We start from the raw sequence: 13,677 nt of genomic DNA, 5'->3' as shown, positions 1-13,677 counted from the left end.
CGTCGAATGCCATTTGGTTTATGTAATGCACCAGCCTCCTTTCAAAGATGCATGGTAAATATCTTTTCAGATTTTGTAGAAAAGATTATTGAAATTTTCATGGATGATTTTAGCGTGTTTGGTGATTCGTTTGATGATTGTTTAGATAATCTCACATTAATCTTGAAACGATGCATTGAAACTAACCTTGTTTTAAATTGGGAAAAATGTCATTTTATGGTAAAACAAGGAATAGTTCTAGGACATATTATTTCGGCCAAGGGTATTGAAGTGGATAAATCCAAAATAGATTTTGTACGCTACTTACCCTCTCCTACTTCGGTTAGAGAGGTTCGTTCTATTCTTGGACATGCAGGATTTTACAGGCGATTCATCAAAGACTTTTCTAAGATTTCCCAACCCCTATGCCGACTTCTCCAAAAAAAGGTACCATTCAAGTTCGACAAGGAATGTGAGAAGGCCTTCAAACACCTAAAGGAGATGCTTACTTCGACCCCTATCATAGTTCCACCGGATTGGAGCCTTCATTTTGAGCTTATGTGTGAGGCCTCAGATTATGCATTAGGGGTTGTTTTAGGCCAAAGGAAGAACAAGCAGAAGCATGTCATATACTATGCATCCCGGACCCTAAATGATGCTCAATCGAACTACTCCACAACGGAAAAAGAACTTCTAGCTGTTGTTTTTGCTTTAGATAAGTTTTGTTCTTATTTACTTGGAACTAAAGTTATAATCTACTCTGATCATGCAGCGTTGAAGTACTTACTTACGAAGAAGGAGGCCAAACCAAGGCTTATTCGTTGGATGCTTCTCCTTCAAGAGTTCGATATCGAAATCCGGGACAAGAAAGGAAGTGAAAACGTGGTGGCTGACCACTTGAGCCATATGGTGCATGAGGAGGATGCCGTGCCTATCCCAGAGACATTCCTAGATGAGCAATTGCTGTCCATCGAGGTAAGTGCACCATGGTATGCCGATTTAGTGAACTATTTTATGTCTAAACAAGTTCCAAGCACCTTAAACAAGCACCAATGTGATAAACTTAAAAACGATGCATGTTTTTATGTGTGGGATGAACCATATTTGTGGAAATATTGCCCTGATCAGATTCTACGTAGGTGTGTTCATGAAACGGAGTTTAATTCAATTTTAACTTTCTGTCACACTTATGCATGTGGGTGTCATTTTTGCACTTAAAGAACATCACATAAAGTCTTAGAATATGGATTTTATTGGCCTACTATATTTAAGGATGCTAGAACTTTTTGTGTGACTTGTGATCGTTGCCAAAGAACGGGCAATATAGGTGTCAAAGACCAAATGCCGCAACATCCCATCTTTTCTATCGAAATCTTTGATGTTTGGGGCATTGATTTTATGGGTCCTTTTCCTTCATCTTATGGTTGTGTTTATATTTTACTTGCGGTTGATTATGTTTCGAAATGGGTGGAAGCTAAAGCCACCTGGACTAATGATTCCAAAGTGGTTGCAGAATTTGTGAAAACTAACATATTTGCAAGATTTGGAATGCCAAGGCTTCTTATAAGTCATGGAGGTTCTCACTTTTGTAATTGGACCATAGAGGCATTGCTCAAGAAATATAATGTCACACATAAGGTGGTAACACCTTATCATCCTCTAACAAGCGGGCAAGCCGAGGTTTCTAATAGAGAAATCAAGCAGATTTTAGAGAAGACCGTTGGGCCAACTCGGAAGGATTGGAGCTTGCGTTTGAATGACGCATTGTCGGCATATCGTACCGCCTACAAAACACCAATTGGGATGTCTCCATTTCTGCTCATTTATGGGAAACCATGCCATCTACCCGTTGAATTGGAGCATAAAGCACATTGGGTTGTAAAGACATTCAATATGGACATAGATGCCCCTGAAGGTCATAGGAAGCTTCAATTGAATGAGCTTGAGGAGATAAGGAATGAGGCTTATGAGAATGCGCGCATTTACACAGAGAAAACAAAGGCTTACCATGACAGGATGATTTGGAGCAAGACATTCTCAATTGGGCAGAAAGTGTTACTTTTCAATTCTCGCCTTCGCTTGTTCCCAGGTAAATTAAGTTCTAAATGGATAGGTCCTTTTGTTATTACTAATGTCTTTCCTCATGGTGCAGTCCAAATTCAAAGTTTGAAGACGGGACATGAATTTAAAGTGAATGGACACCGGTTGAAGCCCTACTACGAGAATTTCAAGAAGCATACCGTGGAGGACATACCCCTCCATGCCGTGAGCCCTAGTGAAGATTAAAAGGAGGTATCGCCCGGCTGGAAGACGTTAAAGCAAGCGCTTCGTGGGAGGCAACCCATGTGTTCAAACGAGGAGATGATGGAACTCTAGCTCCATAACCAGATTTGCGTTCCTAAACCCTACTCTCTATTGCTTTTACTTTGCCATGCTTGTCATGTTGTTAGTTGCGTTATTTGTTTGTTTGCTTGTGAGTCTATGCTTAAAACATTGAGGACAATGTTTGGTTTAAGTGTGGGGGGGGGGGGTAAACAAGGTGTTTTTGCATGAAAATTCGCTGGATTTTATCACCCATACTTCTAAAGCTGTTTTCACTGTTTTTAGTGTGTTTTGAAGTGTTTTTATGTGTCTTAAACCGAAAATCCGAAAATTTGAAAAAAATCAAAAAAGAGTGTTTTAAAAACCCAAAAAGTGTTGTTTTTAGAGTCGTTTTTGTTTTTATGTGTCTTAGGGTACCTTCCAACACAATGATGAGGATTTGGTTTTTAATTGCTTGACTATTAACGAAAGTTACAAACACGGATGGAAGTTTGATATGCTCTTTGGTTTATGCTTAGTTGTAGTTGACATTTACGAATTCACATGTAATCACAAAAGAAAAAAAAATCAGTTTTTGTAACATGCTTGAAGGAAGAAACTCAAACTAACGCTACAACCCTGAGAGACTTGAGCTTAAACATTCTTTGGAGAGTTATTAATCTTGATTTCTTGTTTTCTAAAGTTGTTGCATGATCTCATCATTCTTTGCTTGGTTGCTACTTAGAATGCGTTTCATCACTATAGTTCCAAATAATAGAACTCATACCCGTTTCATTCAAAGCATGAAATTGATTAGCATAGCAAATAACAAGATGAATTTGTTTAGTAGTCACCACCATAGCCAAATAGCCGAATCCACCCTTGTCATTTGTATTGTAGGATTAACCCCCTTTGAGCCTTGTTTAGCCTATTTTCTTTGTTACCCACATCCCCCTAACCTAGCCTAGAATAGGACTTCCCATACCCTTGTTCTTGAAGTATAGTGGAGCATGACTTAGAAGGAATTCCTTTTGAGTGACATTCTTGTAGAAAACAAGTGTGGGGGAAGGGATTTTGTGTGTATGTGTGTGCCAAAGTCTTAAAGGAGGCACGGGAAAAGAGAAAAAAAAAACTTGAAAAACAAGAAAAAGAAGAAGAAAAGAAAGAAAAGGGAGTTGAAAATAAGTGAGAATGAACTCACAAGTGTTGATTGTTGAAAGAAGGGTCCAAAAAGTTTGAATTTGACCCTAAGTATTGCATGAATCTCCCATTGTGTTTAAAATGTAGTTTTCTGCATTCTAAAGGGAATTCTAAGTGCCTAATTCATTACTTTCCTCACTATTGCTTTGAGAATGGTTGTTTCCTCTATCTTTCCTTGTTAGCCAACACCTTAGCCCCGTTACAACCCTTAGACTTCTATCTTGATTGTTATGTGTTTCAATATGTGGAGTTTAAAATTGGTTTGAGCATATGGTATCTCTGGTTCTCGCGTCTAAGTAGTAGCATTCCATTCATGAGATCATATACATGTCATTGTCATAATTCCAGAAAATGCTTTCCTCGTTATAACTTATGTGAGTGTTCGTCTACATGTTTACATCAATCTTCTCACATATACCTAGTGTAGGGAGTGTAGTTAGAAAATCTATGTGAAAATAAAGAGTATATCTTGTGAGGAATTGAAGGATTCTCTAAGGCATGTTACTACATTCAAAATCATGTTTTAATTGATGAAATGCGAGCTAGTGAGTGGTAACTATGATTAAGTATATGCTTGAGGGTAGGGATTACTAAAATCTATGTGAGCGGTGATCTTTAATATGTCAAGTTGCATTGGAAATCCCTGAGATAATGTTGGAAGGTCTAGGTTGTGTTTTGGTTGTTTGTTTATTTCATTTTGCTCGAGGGCTAGCAAAAGCTAAGTGTGGGGGAATTTGATAGGAGCATATTTATGCTACTTAGTTATGTTATGTCCTTACATTTAGTGAGCTAATTACTACTTATTATAGTGTTTTAAGCTATTTTCGTTTGTTTGTAGGTCCTTGATGCGAGATTTATACGCACACAAATTAAACCCTCTTTTCGTCAAATTGTAGTATATGTATAAGTAGGGATCGTTCTGGACCGGGGATTAGGAGGGATTGTTAATCACTTGGATTTGACTCAAAAAAACGTAAAAACACAAAATAAATGTATTTCTAACTAATCTAACACTTTAAAATAAATGGGGGATTGGTTTTGGACGAAATTAAACTAAAATAGAAACTTGGAAACAAAACAGATTGTACAAACGAAATTGATGGAATAGAATGAAGAAAAACTAGTTAGAGGGTTCCTTATCCACACATGAACATAAGCATATAATTTGACTCCCAGTAATGACTTCAACAAACGATGAATGACAATGCTCCAAGTTAATTAGGTCCGCTTAAATTAACCTTCAGATTTCCCTAGATTCATTGGATTGAATGGGATACGCATTACAACCAAATTATTCCTAATCAAAGTCTCTCACATGGAATACGCATGATAGAGACATTCAACAAAGATCATTAAGTTCAACGGAAATCATAAACATTGACTAGGCATTCATAACTACGGAATACGCATGTTAATCCAGCCTAGGGTTTACTAAACACAATCGTGACTAGCGATTTTTACTACTCATGAATATAAGTTCATAACGATTAGGTGAAATTCCCTTATATCCTAGCATCAAGTCTTAGGCATGCAAATTAAGTGTCGACCCTCAACCCACATACATAAACAAGTTCTTAATCAAAACAGAAAAGTAACCCACATCTAAAGTTCATGAATTCATAACTGGAGTAAATCAAATCATAACCAACATATGTCCATGGCTTCAAATTCGCCTCTAACTAAAAAGAAAATAGTTTCACATGTTTAACATAATTGAATAACAAGTTAAATTAAACATGAAAACAGAAACAAGAAAAGAAAGAACAAATGGATGGAAAGTTAGCTACGGGGTTCATCTCCACATATGTTATACTTGCATAATAAAACGATTTCCAATTGCATTTCAACAAATCATTAATTCTCAACGCCCCGGGTCAATTAGGTCCGCTTAAATTAACCGTCAAGTTTTCCTTACGTTAATGAATTGGATGGGTTAGCGCAACGCAATTCACAACATTCTCCAAAAGTCCTTTACGTGAAAAGCACAATAAAGATACAATCAAAGATCATTACGCATCATGAAAACTTTAAGTGTTGACGAGGCATTCGTTACTATGGACTACGCATGAAACTTATGCCAAGAATTTATTTAACGCGATTGTTTATAAGCAACCTCCACTACTTGTGAATATAAGTTCGTAACTATTAGGTGAAACTCACTTATATTCTAGCGTCATATTGATGCACGAAAATTAAGCGCGCATTCTTAATAAACATTCATAAATAAGTTATCAATCAAACGGTTAAACAAATTGAACCACAACTTATGAAACGCAATTAGAATTAATCAAATCAAAATGCAAGCATAAACATATATTTCGAATCACCCCCTAGCTAAAGGGGGTTTAGTTTATTATAACTTTGAAATCAAAGAAATACCTAAACATTCCAACAACTCAAACTTGAATTGTATGAACGTTTAGGCACTCTTCTCTTCCATTCCTCATACGTACAAACAAAGAGAATTGAATTTAAACATTGAAATCAAAGAAACACCTAAACATTCCAACAACTCAAACTTGAATTGTATGAACGTTTAGGCTCTCTTCTCTTCCTCTTTATTGTAGCATAAGGTCTAGGGATAATTGGTTTGGGGGATGGAAGTGTGGAATGGAAGAGGAGTGGTGGAGAAGTGGAAGGGGAATGGAAAAATGGTGTTTGGATTATAAGGGGAGAGATGGGAAGCTCACAGCTAGGGAAGGGAGAATGTGTTTGTAATGTGTTGTGTATGAAATGAGATGTCCATGAATGAATGAATGCAAGGGTATTTATAGGAGTAGTGGAGGGAACATATGGCTATGTCATTTGTAGGTGAAGTAGGTGGATGTTGTAGGTGAAGTGGATGTTGTAGGTGAAGTAGGTGGATGTTGTAGGTGAAGTAGGTGGATGATATGTTAAGTGATAAGTGATAAGTGATATGATATGATAAGTGGTTAAGTGGTGATGATAAGTGATAAGTGATTAAGTGATATGATATGTGGTGATGATAAGTGATAAGTGCATGTGGGTTAACTAATGAAGGAAATGCATGTGCAATGACAATGTGTTAGAATGGATGTGTGTTATGCATGGCATGATTGGGATTAGGAAAGGTTTAAATGTCCTAAAACTAAAGAGAACAAGGTTCCAACACTTTGGCTCCAATTAGGTCTTCAATTTCGTCCAACACTTTGGCTTCAAGCATAAGCTATCCGTCCTTAGCCCAAAAGTGCTCCAAAAGTCTCCAAAATGCATCTTTTTGCTCCTTTAGCCCTTTGGACCTACAAACACACGAAAATAGCTTAAAGTACTAAAATAACTAATGAAACATAACGTAAATGTACGAGAACAAGCCATTTAAGTCGCATAAATATGCTCCTATCAGTCCTAATGATAAAGTTGGCAAGAAAAGACAATTTTGAGCCTTTTAGAGCAATTTTGGGCTTATTATGGATAGCTTGTATATGGAGCAAGGTGGATGGACGAATTTGGAGTCAAAAGAGGCTAGGAACATGCTACAAATCAGAAAAGGAAAGTTCATGACAAAGAAGATAAGGAAAGTGCAAGAAAAGAGGAAACATTATCCAAAACCTTATTCAACCTTATCTTATCCTAACCTAATCTTGCTCCACCTTAATCCTAGCTGCAAGTGGACCTAAAAACCTAATTTCTAGAAGCCCTATCTGACCCTAAAAGAGTGCCGCACCTCCCCCCCCCCTTTTTATGCCTTCTAGAACACCCAAAATCAGCCATAAAACACTTAGTTTCTAGAAGGCCCACTTTTGGACAAAAATTCTTAAACCTTTTTCTGATTGGATTTGGATTTTATTTGGCCCTTTTTCTCTTGGATTTGGATTGTATAAGTCCATATCTGAGATTAATTAGGCTAAGACTTAATTCCCAAACCCTTGCCACAACTTAGGGTCCCTAAACACTTGTATTAGCTAGGTTTAACCCTAAATCTGATTGCTAGGGTTTCGGCCTTGCTATATATATATGCCTATTATCGTGCCGCGCCCCCTTAGACACCCTAGGCAGCCATTCATCCTTCAAATCATTCATTCATTCACACCACACACCATCCATTCAGAAATAGACTTTGTACCGCAATTCTTAGAGAGAAGTAGTGTCGTGGCTTCCATAGGAGAAAGACCATCTTGTGCCGCAAGAAATCTGCACCCATTGGAGACTTTCAGAGTTCTTTCTTCCCTTGTTTCATTTCCATGTTGATAGGAGCATATTTAGGCGACTTAGCTTGTTTTCGTACATTTATGTTGTTAGTTCGTAGTTATTTTAGTAGTTTAAGCTATTTTCGTGTGTTTTTAGGTTCACATGGCTAAGGAAGCAAAAAGGTGCATTTTGGAGCGTTTTGGAGCAAAATTGGACTTGGAATGAATAGCTTATGCTTGGAGCAAAAGGAATGGACGAAATTGAAGACCTAAAGGTGTTAGGATTCCTGATCACAAGAGGATTCATAATCACAAGAGGATTCCTAACCACAAGAGGATTCCTAATCAAAAGAGGAATCCTAGTCAAAGAAGGTTTCCTACTTGAAGTAGAAGAGTTAAGCCAAGGTTTCCTATTTTGGTTTAACCTTTCCTAATCCTTAAAGACTCCTTGTTTCAGCATCATTGAAGACTTCTATACATTCTAGGACATAAACCAAACTTCCTTGCAACCTAAGTGCCTTGCCGTGCATCCCATAGGTGATTCCCTTCCTTGCCGTGCAAGGGAGGTCTTTATTTCCTATTTTAAGTCATTAAAGCACATTCCTTTTTCACCTCAAACTCAGCCACATCTCACATACCTTTTCTATTCCAAAATCCTTGCCTAGTTTCAGAAATAAAGCACATTTCCTTTTTCCTATCCTTTGCTGCAAATTACCTTTCCTTTTCCCTTTTTATTTCTAACTTTATGACTCATTTTCCTGATGGATTTGGGGTCTAAATCCTTTCCTAAACTATGTAATAAACTCTAGGGATTCTTGCTCCCAAATAAATACCTAAGCTGAACCTTTCATTGACCCTAATCACTCTCATATACAATCTGCCTTCTTTCACAGAAACAACCCTTCTTTGCCGCCGCCTTCCATCAATCCTTCCACCATTCATACACATTCAAACCTTCATTCAACCATCCATACACATTGAACCTTCATTCAATTTAGTTAGAAAGTGTCTTAGTTTGTGTTTCTAAGTGTTTTGATTCAATTTATCACCCAAATTCGTCCAAATTAGTGTAAGTGCTCAAAACTGCCCAGATTGTGTTTTTAAGGCAGTTTTGAGTGTTTTGGTGCTGTTTTCAGTCTTTTGGTTTGTTTTAGTGTTTTATTGTTTAGTTTTGTATTCTTTGAGTCTAGTTTAGTGTTTTAACCTTTGTTTTACGTTTTTGAGTCAGTTTTCAAGTGATTTAGCAATCCCTCCTAATCCCCGGTCTAGAACGATCCCTACTTATTCATATACTACAATTGTCAAAAGAGGGTTTTAATTTGTGTGCTTATATATTTCGCATCATTTAGGTGTAATCTATCTTTTGTTTTCAATGTTTAATTCTATTTTCCTTTGTTCTGTTGTGAACATGAGAGGCTAAACCTTTTTTAGCTAGGGGATGCTTTGACACCATGATTACGTTTATAATATGAGTTGATTAATTCCAGTTGTGATTTCATAAATTGTGAATGCAATTTACTTAACCGTTTGATGGATAACTTACTCTTGTATGTTGATTAGGGAGGCCTACTTGATTTGCATGCTTGAATCCGTTGCCGGGGATTAGCAACTTTGCTAATCCCTTGGATTGTTTACTTTCTGTTTATTTTAATTTGTTCAAGTTTCTGACCTTGTTTTGTTTTTCTTGTTTTAGGTACTAGTGTATGACTCGGAGTTCTCAACCGATTCGTGAGAATATCTTGGACTTTGACAGCGATTTTGAGAGGACTTTGAGACGAAAGAGGAAGCAACACGAATCAAATCCACAAACCCCGGAACCTGACCTTGAAGAACAAGTCCTAGAAGGGGAAGAGGAAGCCACGGCAAGGATTTTTGAAGAACCACAAGGCATGGCCATGGACAACCGGACACTCAAGGAGCTTTCTGCTTCGGGATTGGATAATGCCGCACCTTTGTGTATCCAATATCCCCCGCCTGCCTAAGGGAAGACCGAAGAGTTCGAGTTGAAGTCAAGTTTGCTCCACCATATTCCGAAATACCATGGGTTGTCCATGGAGGATCCGAACAAGCATCTAAAAGAATTCGAGGTGGTGTGTTCAAGCATGACTCCCGTCAACGTCGATGGAAGTATTTTGAAGATGAAGGTTTTTCCATTCTCTTTAATGGACAAAGCCAAAGATTGGTTGTATGAAATAGCTCCCGAAACCGTCACATCATGGGAGAGTATGAAGAGGGCATTTCTGGAGAAGTTTTTCCCAACTTCTCGAATCATCCTTCTATGTAAAAGGATAAGTGGAATTCAGCAAGATGAAGGTGAATCTTTTCCTACATATTATGAACGTTTTAAATCACTTGTTGCTTCTTGTCCACAGCATCAGATGAAGGAGGAGTTACTTCTACAATACTTCTACGAGGGGCTCCTACCAATTGAACGTCAAATGCTTGATGCCTCGGCGGGTGGAGCATTGGTGGACAAGACACCCATGGCTGCCAAGGTCTTAATTGCTAATCGAGCGTTGAACGCTCAACAATACGAAGGAGTAGGCCAAAGAGGAGCCCCACGGCAGCAAGTTAATGAGGTAAGTTCCACACCCGACATTCATTCACAATTAGCTAATCTTACTTCCATTGTGTCTCAGATGGCCGAAGGAATGAGGATGCAAGGACCAATTGTATGCGGAGTGTGTTCTATCCAAGGACATGCTTCTGAGAAGTGCCCACAACTAATTGAAAATGGTGGATGGGAAAGTGCAAATGCAATTGGATTTCAAGGCCAAAACCAACCAAGGAACGATCCATATTCTAACACATATAATCCAGGTTGGAGAGACCACCCGAACTTCAAGTGGAGGGAGCCCCAACAACCACCACAACAAGGAGGCTTTAGACAACAACCCCCGGGTTTCTTCACTAAGCCATACGCACCCACACATGCTCCACAACAATCTGCCCCAAATGCTTCAGGTACGTCCCTAGACAATGATACACTTCTTAAGTTACTAACTAATTTGTCTCAGGGACAAGAGAATCAAGCCAAAGTAATGCAAAATCAAGAAAAAATGGTGGATCAATTGGAGAAACAAATTGGGCAGATTGCAGATTTTGTAGGGCAATTCCGAGACCAAGGCAAGCTCCCAAGCTCTACTATTCCAAACCCAAAGGGAGGGTTCGAAACGACCAAAGCAATCACCTTGATGATAGGAGCATATTTATGCGACTTAATTGGCTTGTTCTCGTGCATTTACATTGTGTTCCCTTAGTTATTTTAGTCCTTTATGCTTCTTTTGTGTGTTTTCAGGTTCATATGATGGAGTTGGTGAAAAGATGCATTTTGGTGCCTTTTGGAGCAAAATTGGGCTTGGAATGATCATCACATGCTTGGAGCACAAGGATTGGACATAATTGAAGACTTGAAGTCGACAAGGAATCCTATCATAAGAAGGTTTCCAAATTGAAGGAGGTTTCCCACTCACATGAGGATTCCTAATTGGATGAGGATTCCTAATCACACAAGGATTCCTACTTGAAGTAGGAAAGTTAAGCCCAGGGTTTCCTATCTTGAAGACTTCATATGCATTCTAGGACACAAAACAAAGGTCTCTTGCATTTTTCCTTCCCTTGCCGTGCACCATGTCAACTTCCCCTTTCTCATCATCCCTTGCCGTGCAAGGGAACCGTGTTTCCTTTAGTTTTAGGACATTTAAACCTTTCCTATATCACATCCGCACCTCCCTTGACCTTTCCTCTTCCTTGCCGTGCAAGGGAGATGGTTCTTTCCTATTTCCTTGCATTAAAACACATTCCTTTTGTGTTTTATGCCATTGCCGCAACTTTTAGTTAGTTTCCTTTAAATTTCTGATTTGATTTCCTATTTCTAGAAGCTTTTGACTTAATTTCTGTTTACCTAAATAACCTAGGGTTTTAACTCTTGAAATCCTATAAATAAACATCCTTGTTGCAGCCACAAGGGGGGATTCATTCATCATTCACGCCAGAAAATCATCCCATCCCTCTAACACATCCATACTTCACCATTCTCCATAATTTCTGCCCAAAACCAACCCTTGCCGTCCCCTACATCCATCCCAAACCTAAATCCATCATTCTACATCATCCATAACCCCCTAAACTCGCCAGAACCTCTTGTGCCGTAGCCAAGGAGAGGAAGAAGATTGCTCGAAGATTCTAGCTGTTCAACATTGGATCGTTGGAGTATTTAGGTGTTCTCTTTCTTATATTTACAATGTATAAATCTGTTTTCCTTTGTTTTGTGAACATGAGGAACTAAGCCTTTTGGCTAGGGGGCTATTCAATACCATGATTATGCTTGCAAGATGAATTGATTACATCCAATTGTTATTTCATAAGTTGTGAATTCAATTTGCTTAACTGTTTGATTGATAACTCATTCTTGTGTGTTGATTAAGGTGGCCACTTAGTTTTTCATGCAGGGATTTGAAGCTAAAATATAAGGGAATTTCACCTAATAGTTATAACCTTATATTTGCAAGTAGTGGAGGTCGTTTATCGACGATCGCATTAAGTGAATTCTTGGCAAAAGTTTCATGCTTTTCATAGTAACAATTGCCTTGTCAATACTTATAGTTTTCATGAAACTTAATGATCTTTGATTGTACCTTTATTGTGCTTTTCACGTAAGGGACTTTTAGATAATGTTTTGAGTTGTTGTATGCGCATTCCCATCCAATTCAATAACTTAAGGAAAACTTGAAAGTTAAAAAAGTGCTGTTCACGGTTAACTTGGGGTATTGAGTTTCATGATTTATTGAAAGAAGCAATGGGAAATCAATTTGAATGCAAGTGTGTCATGTGTGGAGAAGAACCCTCTAGTTAGCCTGTGACAACCCGTCCCAAAAATATCAAAAACGTACGTGTGAAAAGACACTTTTACCCCTAGTTCGTTCCCTTTACGTTATTGGTTGTTTTGTGTGGTGTTGGCATGTGTTGGGCCACACACTCACACTGTCATTCTCCCTAACCCTCTGTCCCTTTCCCTGTGATTGTCCCGAGCCCCTTTCCTCCTATTTCCCTTGAAAACGTACGGACGCACACCCAAAACCTATCAAACCTTTCCAGATCGAGGGAACCAAGGCCACATTCAAGCTCGTGAGGCTGGGAGGAGTGCAGCTGTACCATTTTCAGGTAAGAAAACCACCGTTTTCACGTCGATTTCACGAAGTCCGATTTGGGGTACTATTCATACACACGTGATTTCTCACGTTTTAAGGAAAATGAAGCTTGTAGGTAGCTTGGTGAGGTCCCAAGGAGTCTCGGAGTAATTCGTTTGAAGGAATTGGACGTCGGGATCGCCGTATTCGAAGTTGGGCGGAATTGGAGTGTGGTGACAGGTGAGATCTCGTGGTTTTTAACCCTTAAAAGTGGTATATTCGTGTTCTCCTAGGTCTAAGCTTCAAATTGGTAGTAATTTTGTCAAATTTGGGTGAAAAACGAACGAGATATCAACGTTTGAAATTTTTCCAGTTTTCCGGCGCCGGAGAAGGAGACGGAATATTCCGTCAAGTCTGACGGAATATTCCTGACGCCGTTAACGGAATCCGTTAGAACTAACGGAATATTCCCTACGGCGTCAGTTGACGCCGTCAGCGTGCCAGGCACGTGCCTGCGCGTGGGGCGCGTGCGGCGGTGAAAAATTTTTCTAAAAATTTGGGCGTGATCCTGAGGTTGTGTAGAGCACGTTGGTATATTCATTTGTCCAATTCGAGCAATGTATGAGAAGTTATTACGAGAAGTTGGTTATGTGCTTTAAAATTAACGTTTTTGTAGTTGTTTCGCATATAAGTGATACGTATCCTGAGGACGAGCGTGGTCACTCGAGGCAGGGGGGCTACGACCCTTCCACATACCAGTGAGTGGGCTTTTGGTTTTCCGTATATACCTATATACTTATATTTTCCCAGAAATTGATTTGAATTATTATATGCCATATGCCATGCATTATATTATCGTTGGTTGTGCATCGTTAGTTACATTATTAGTTGCATATATATACATATGCATATTGGGTGTT

General features: G+C 38.7%; 1 protein-coding gene across 1 annotated transcript in view; it reads left to right on the top strand.

Annotated features, from left to right (window-relative positions):
- The window catches only part of LOC148697991 (uncharacterized), a 59,128-nt gene extending 46,072 nt beyond the window's left edge, over window positions 1–13,056 (top strand). The window contains exon 4 of the mRNA XM_088690350.1: window positions 13,051–13,056. Within this exon, the coding sequence (XP_088546476.1) occupies window positions 13,051–13,056 (6 nt within the window). The remainder of the gene's footprint in view (window positions 1–13,050) is intronic.
- The last annotated feature ends 621 nt before the right edge of the window (window positions 13,057–13,677 follow it).

Source organism: Pyrus communis, chromosome 3 (genome assembly GCF_041283825.1).
Source record: "Pyrus communis isolate YQ-2024b chromosome 3, ASM4128382v1, whole genome shotgun sequence".
NCBI classification, from domain to species: domain Eukaryota; kingdom Viridiplantae; phylum Streptophyta; class Magnoliopsida; order Rosales; family Rosaceae; genus Pyrus; species Pyrus communis.
The sequence above is the reverse complement of the archived record's forward strand: the minus strand, read 5'-3'. Positions and strand labels throughout refer to the sequence as shown.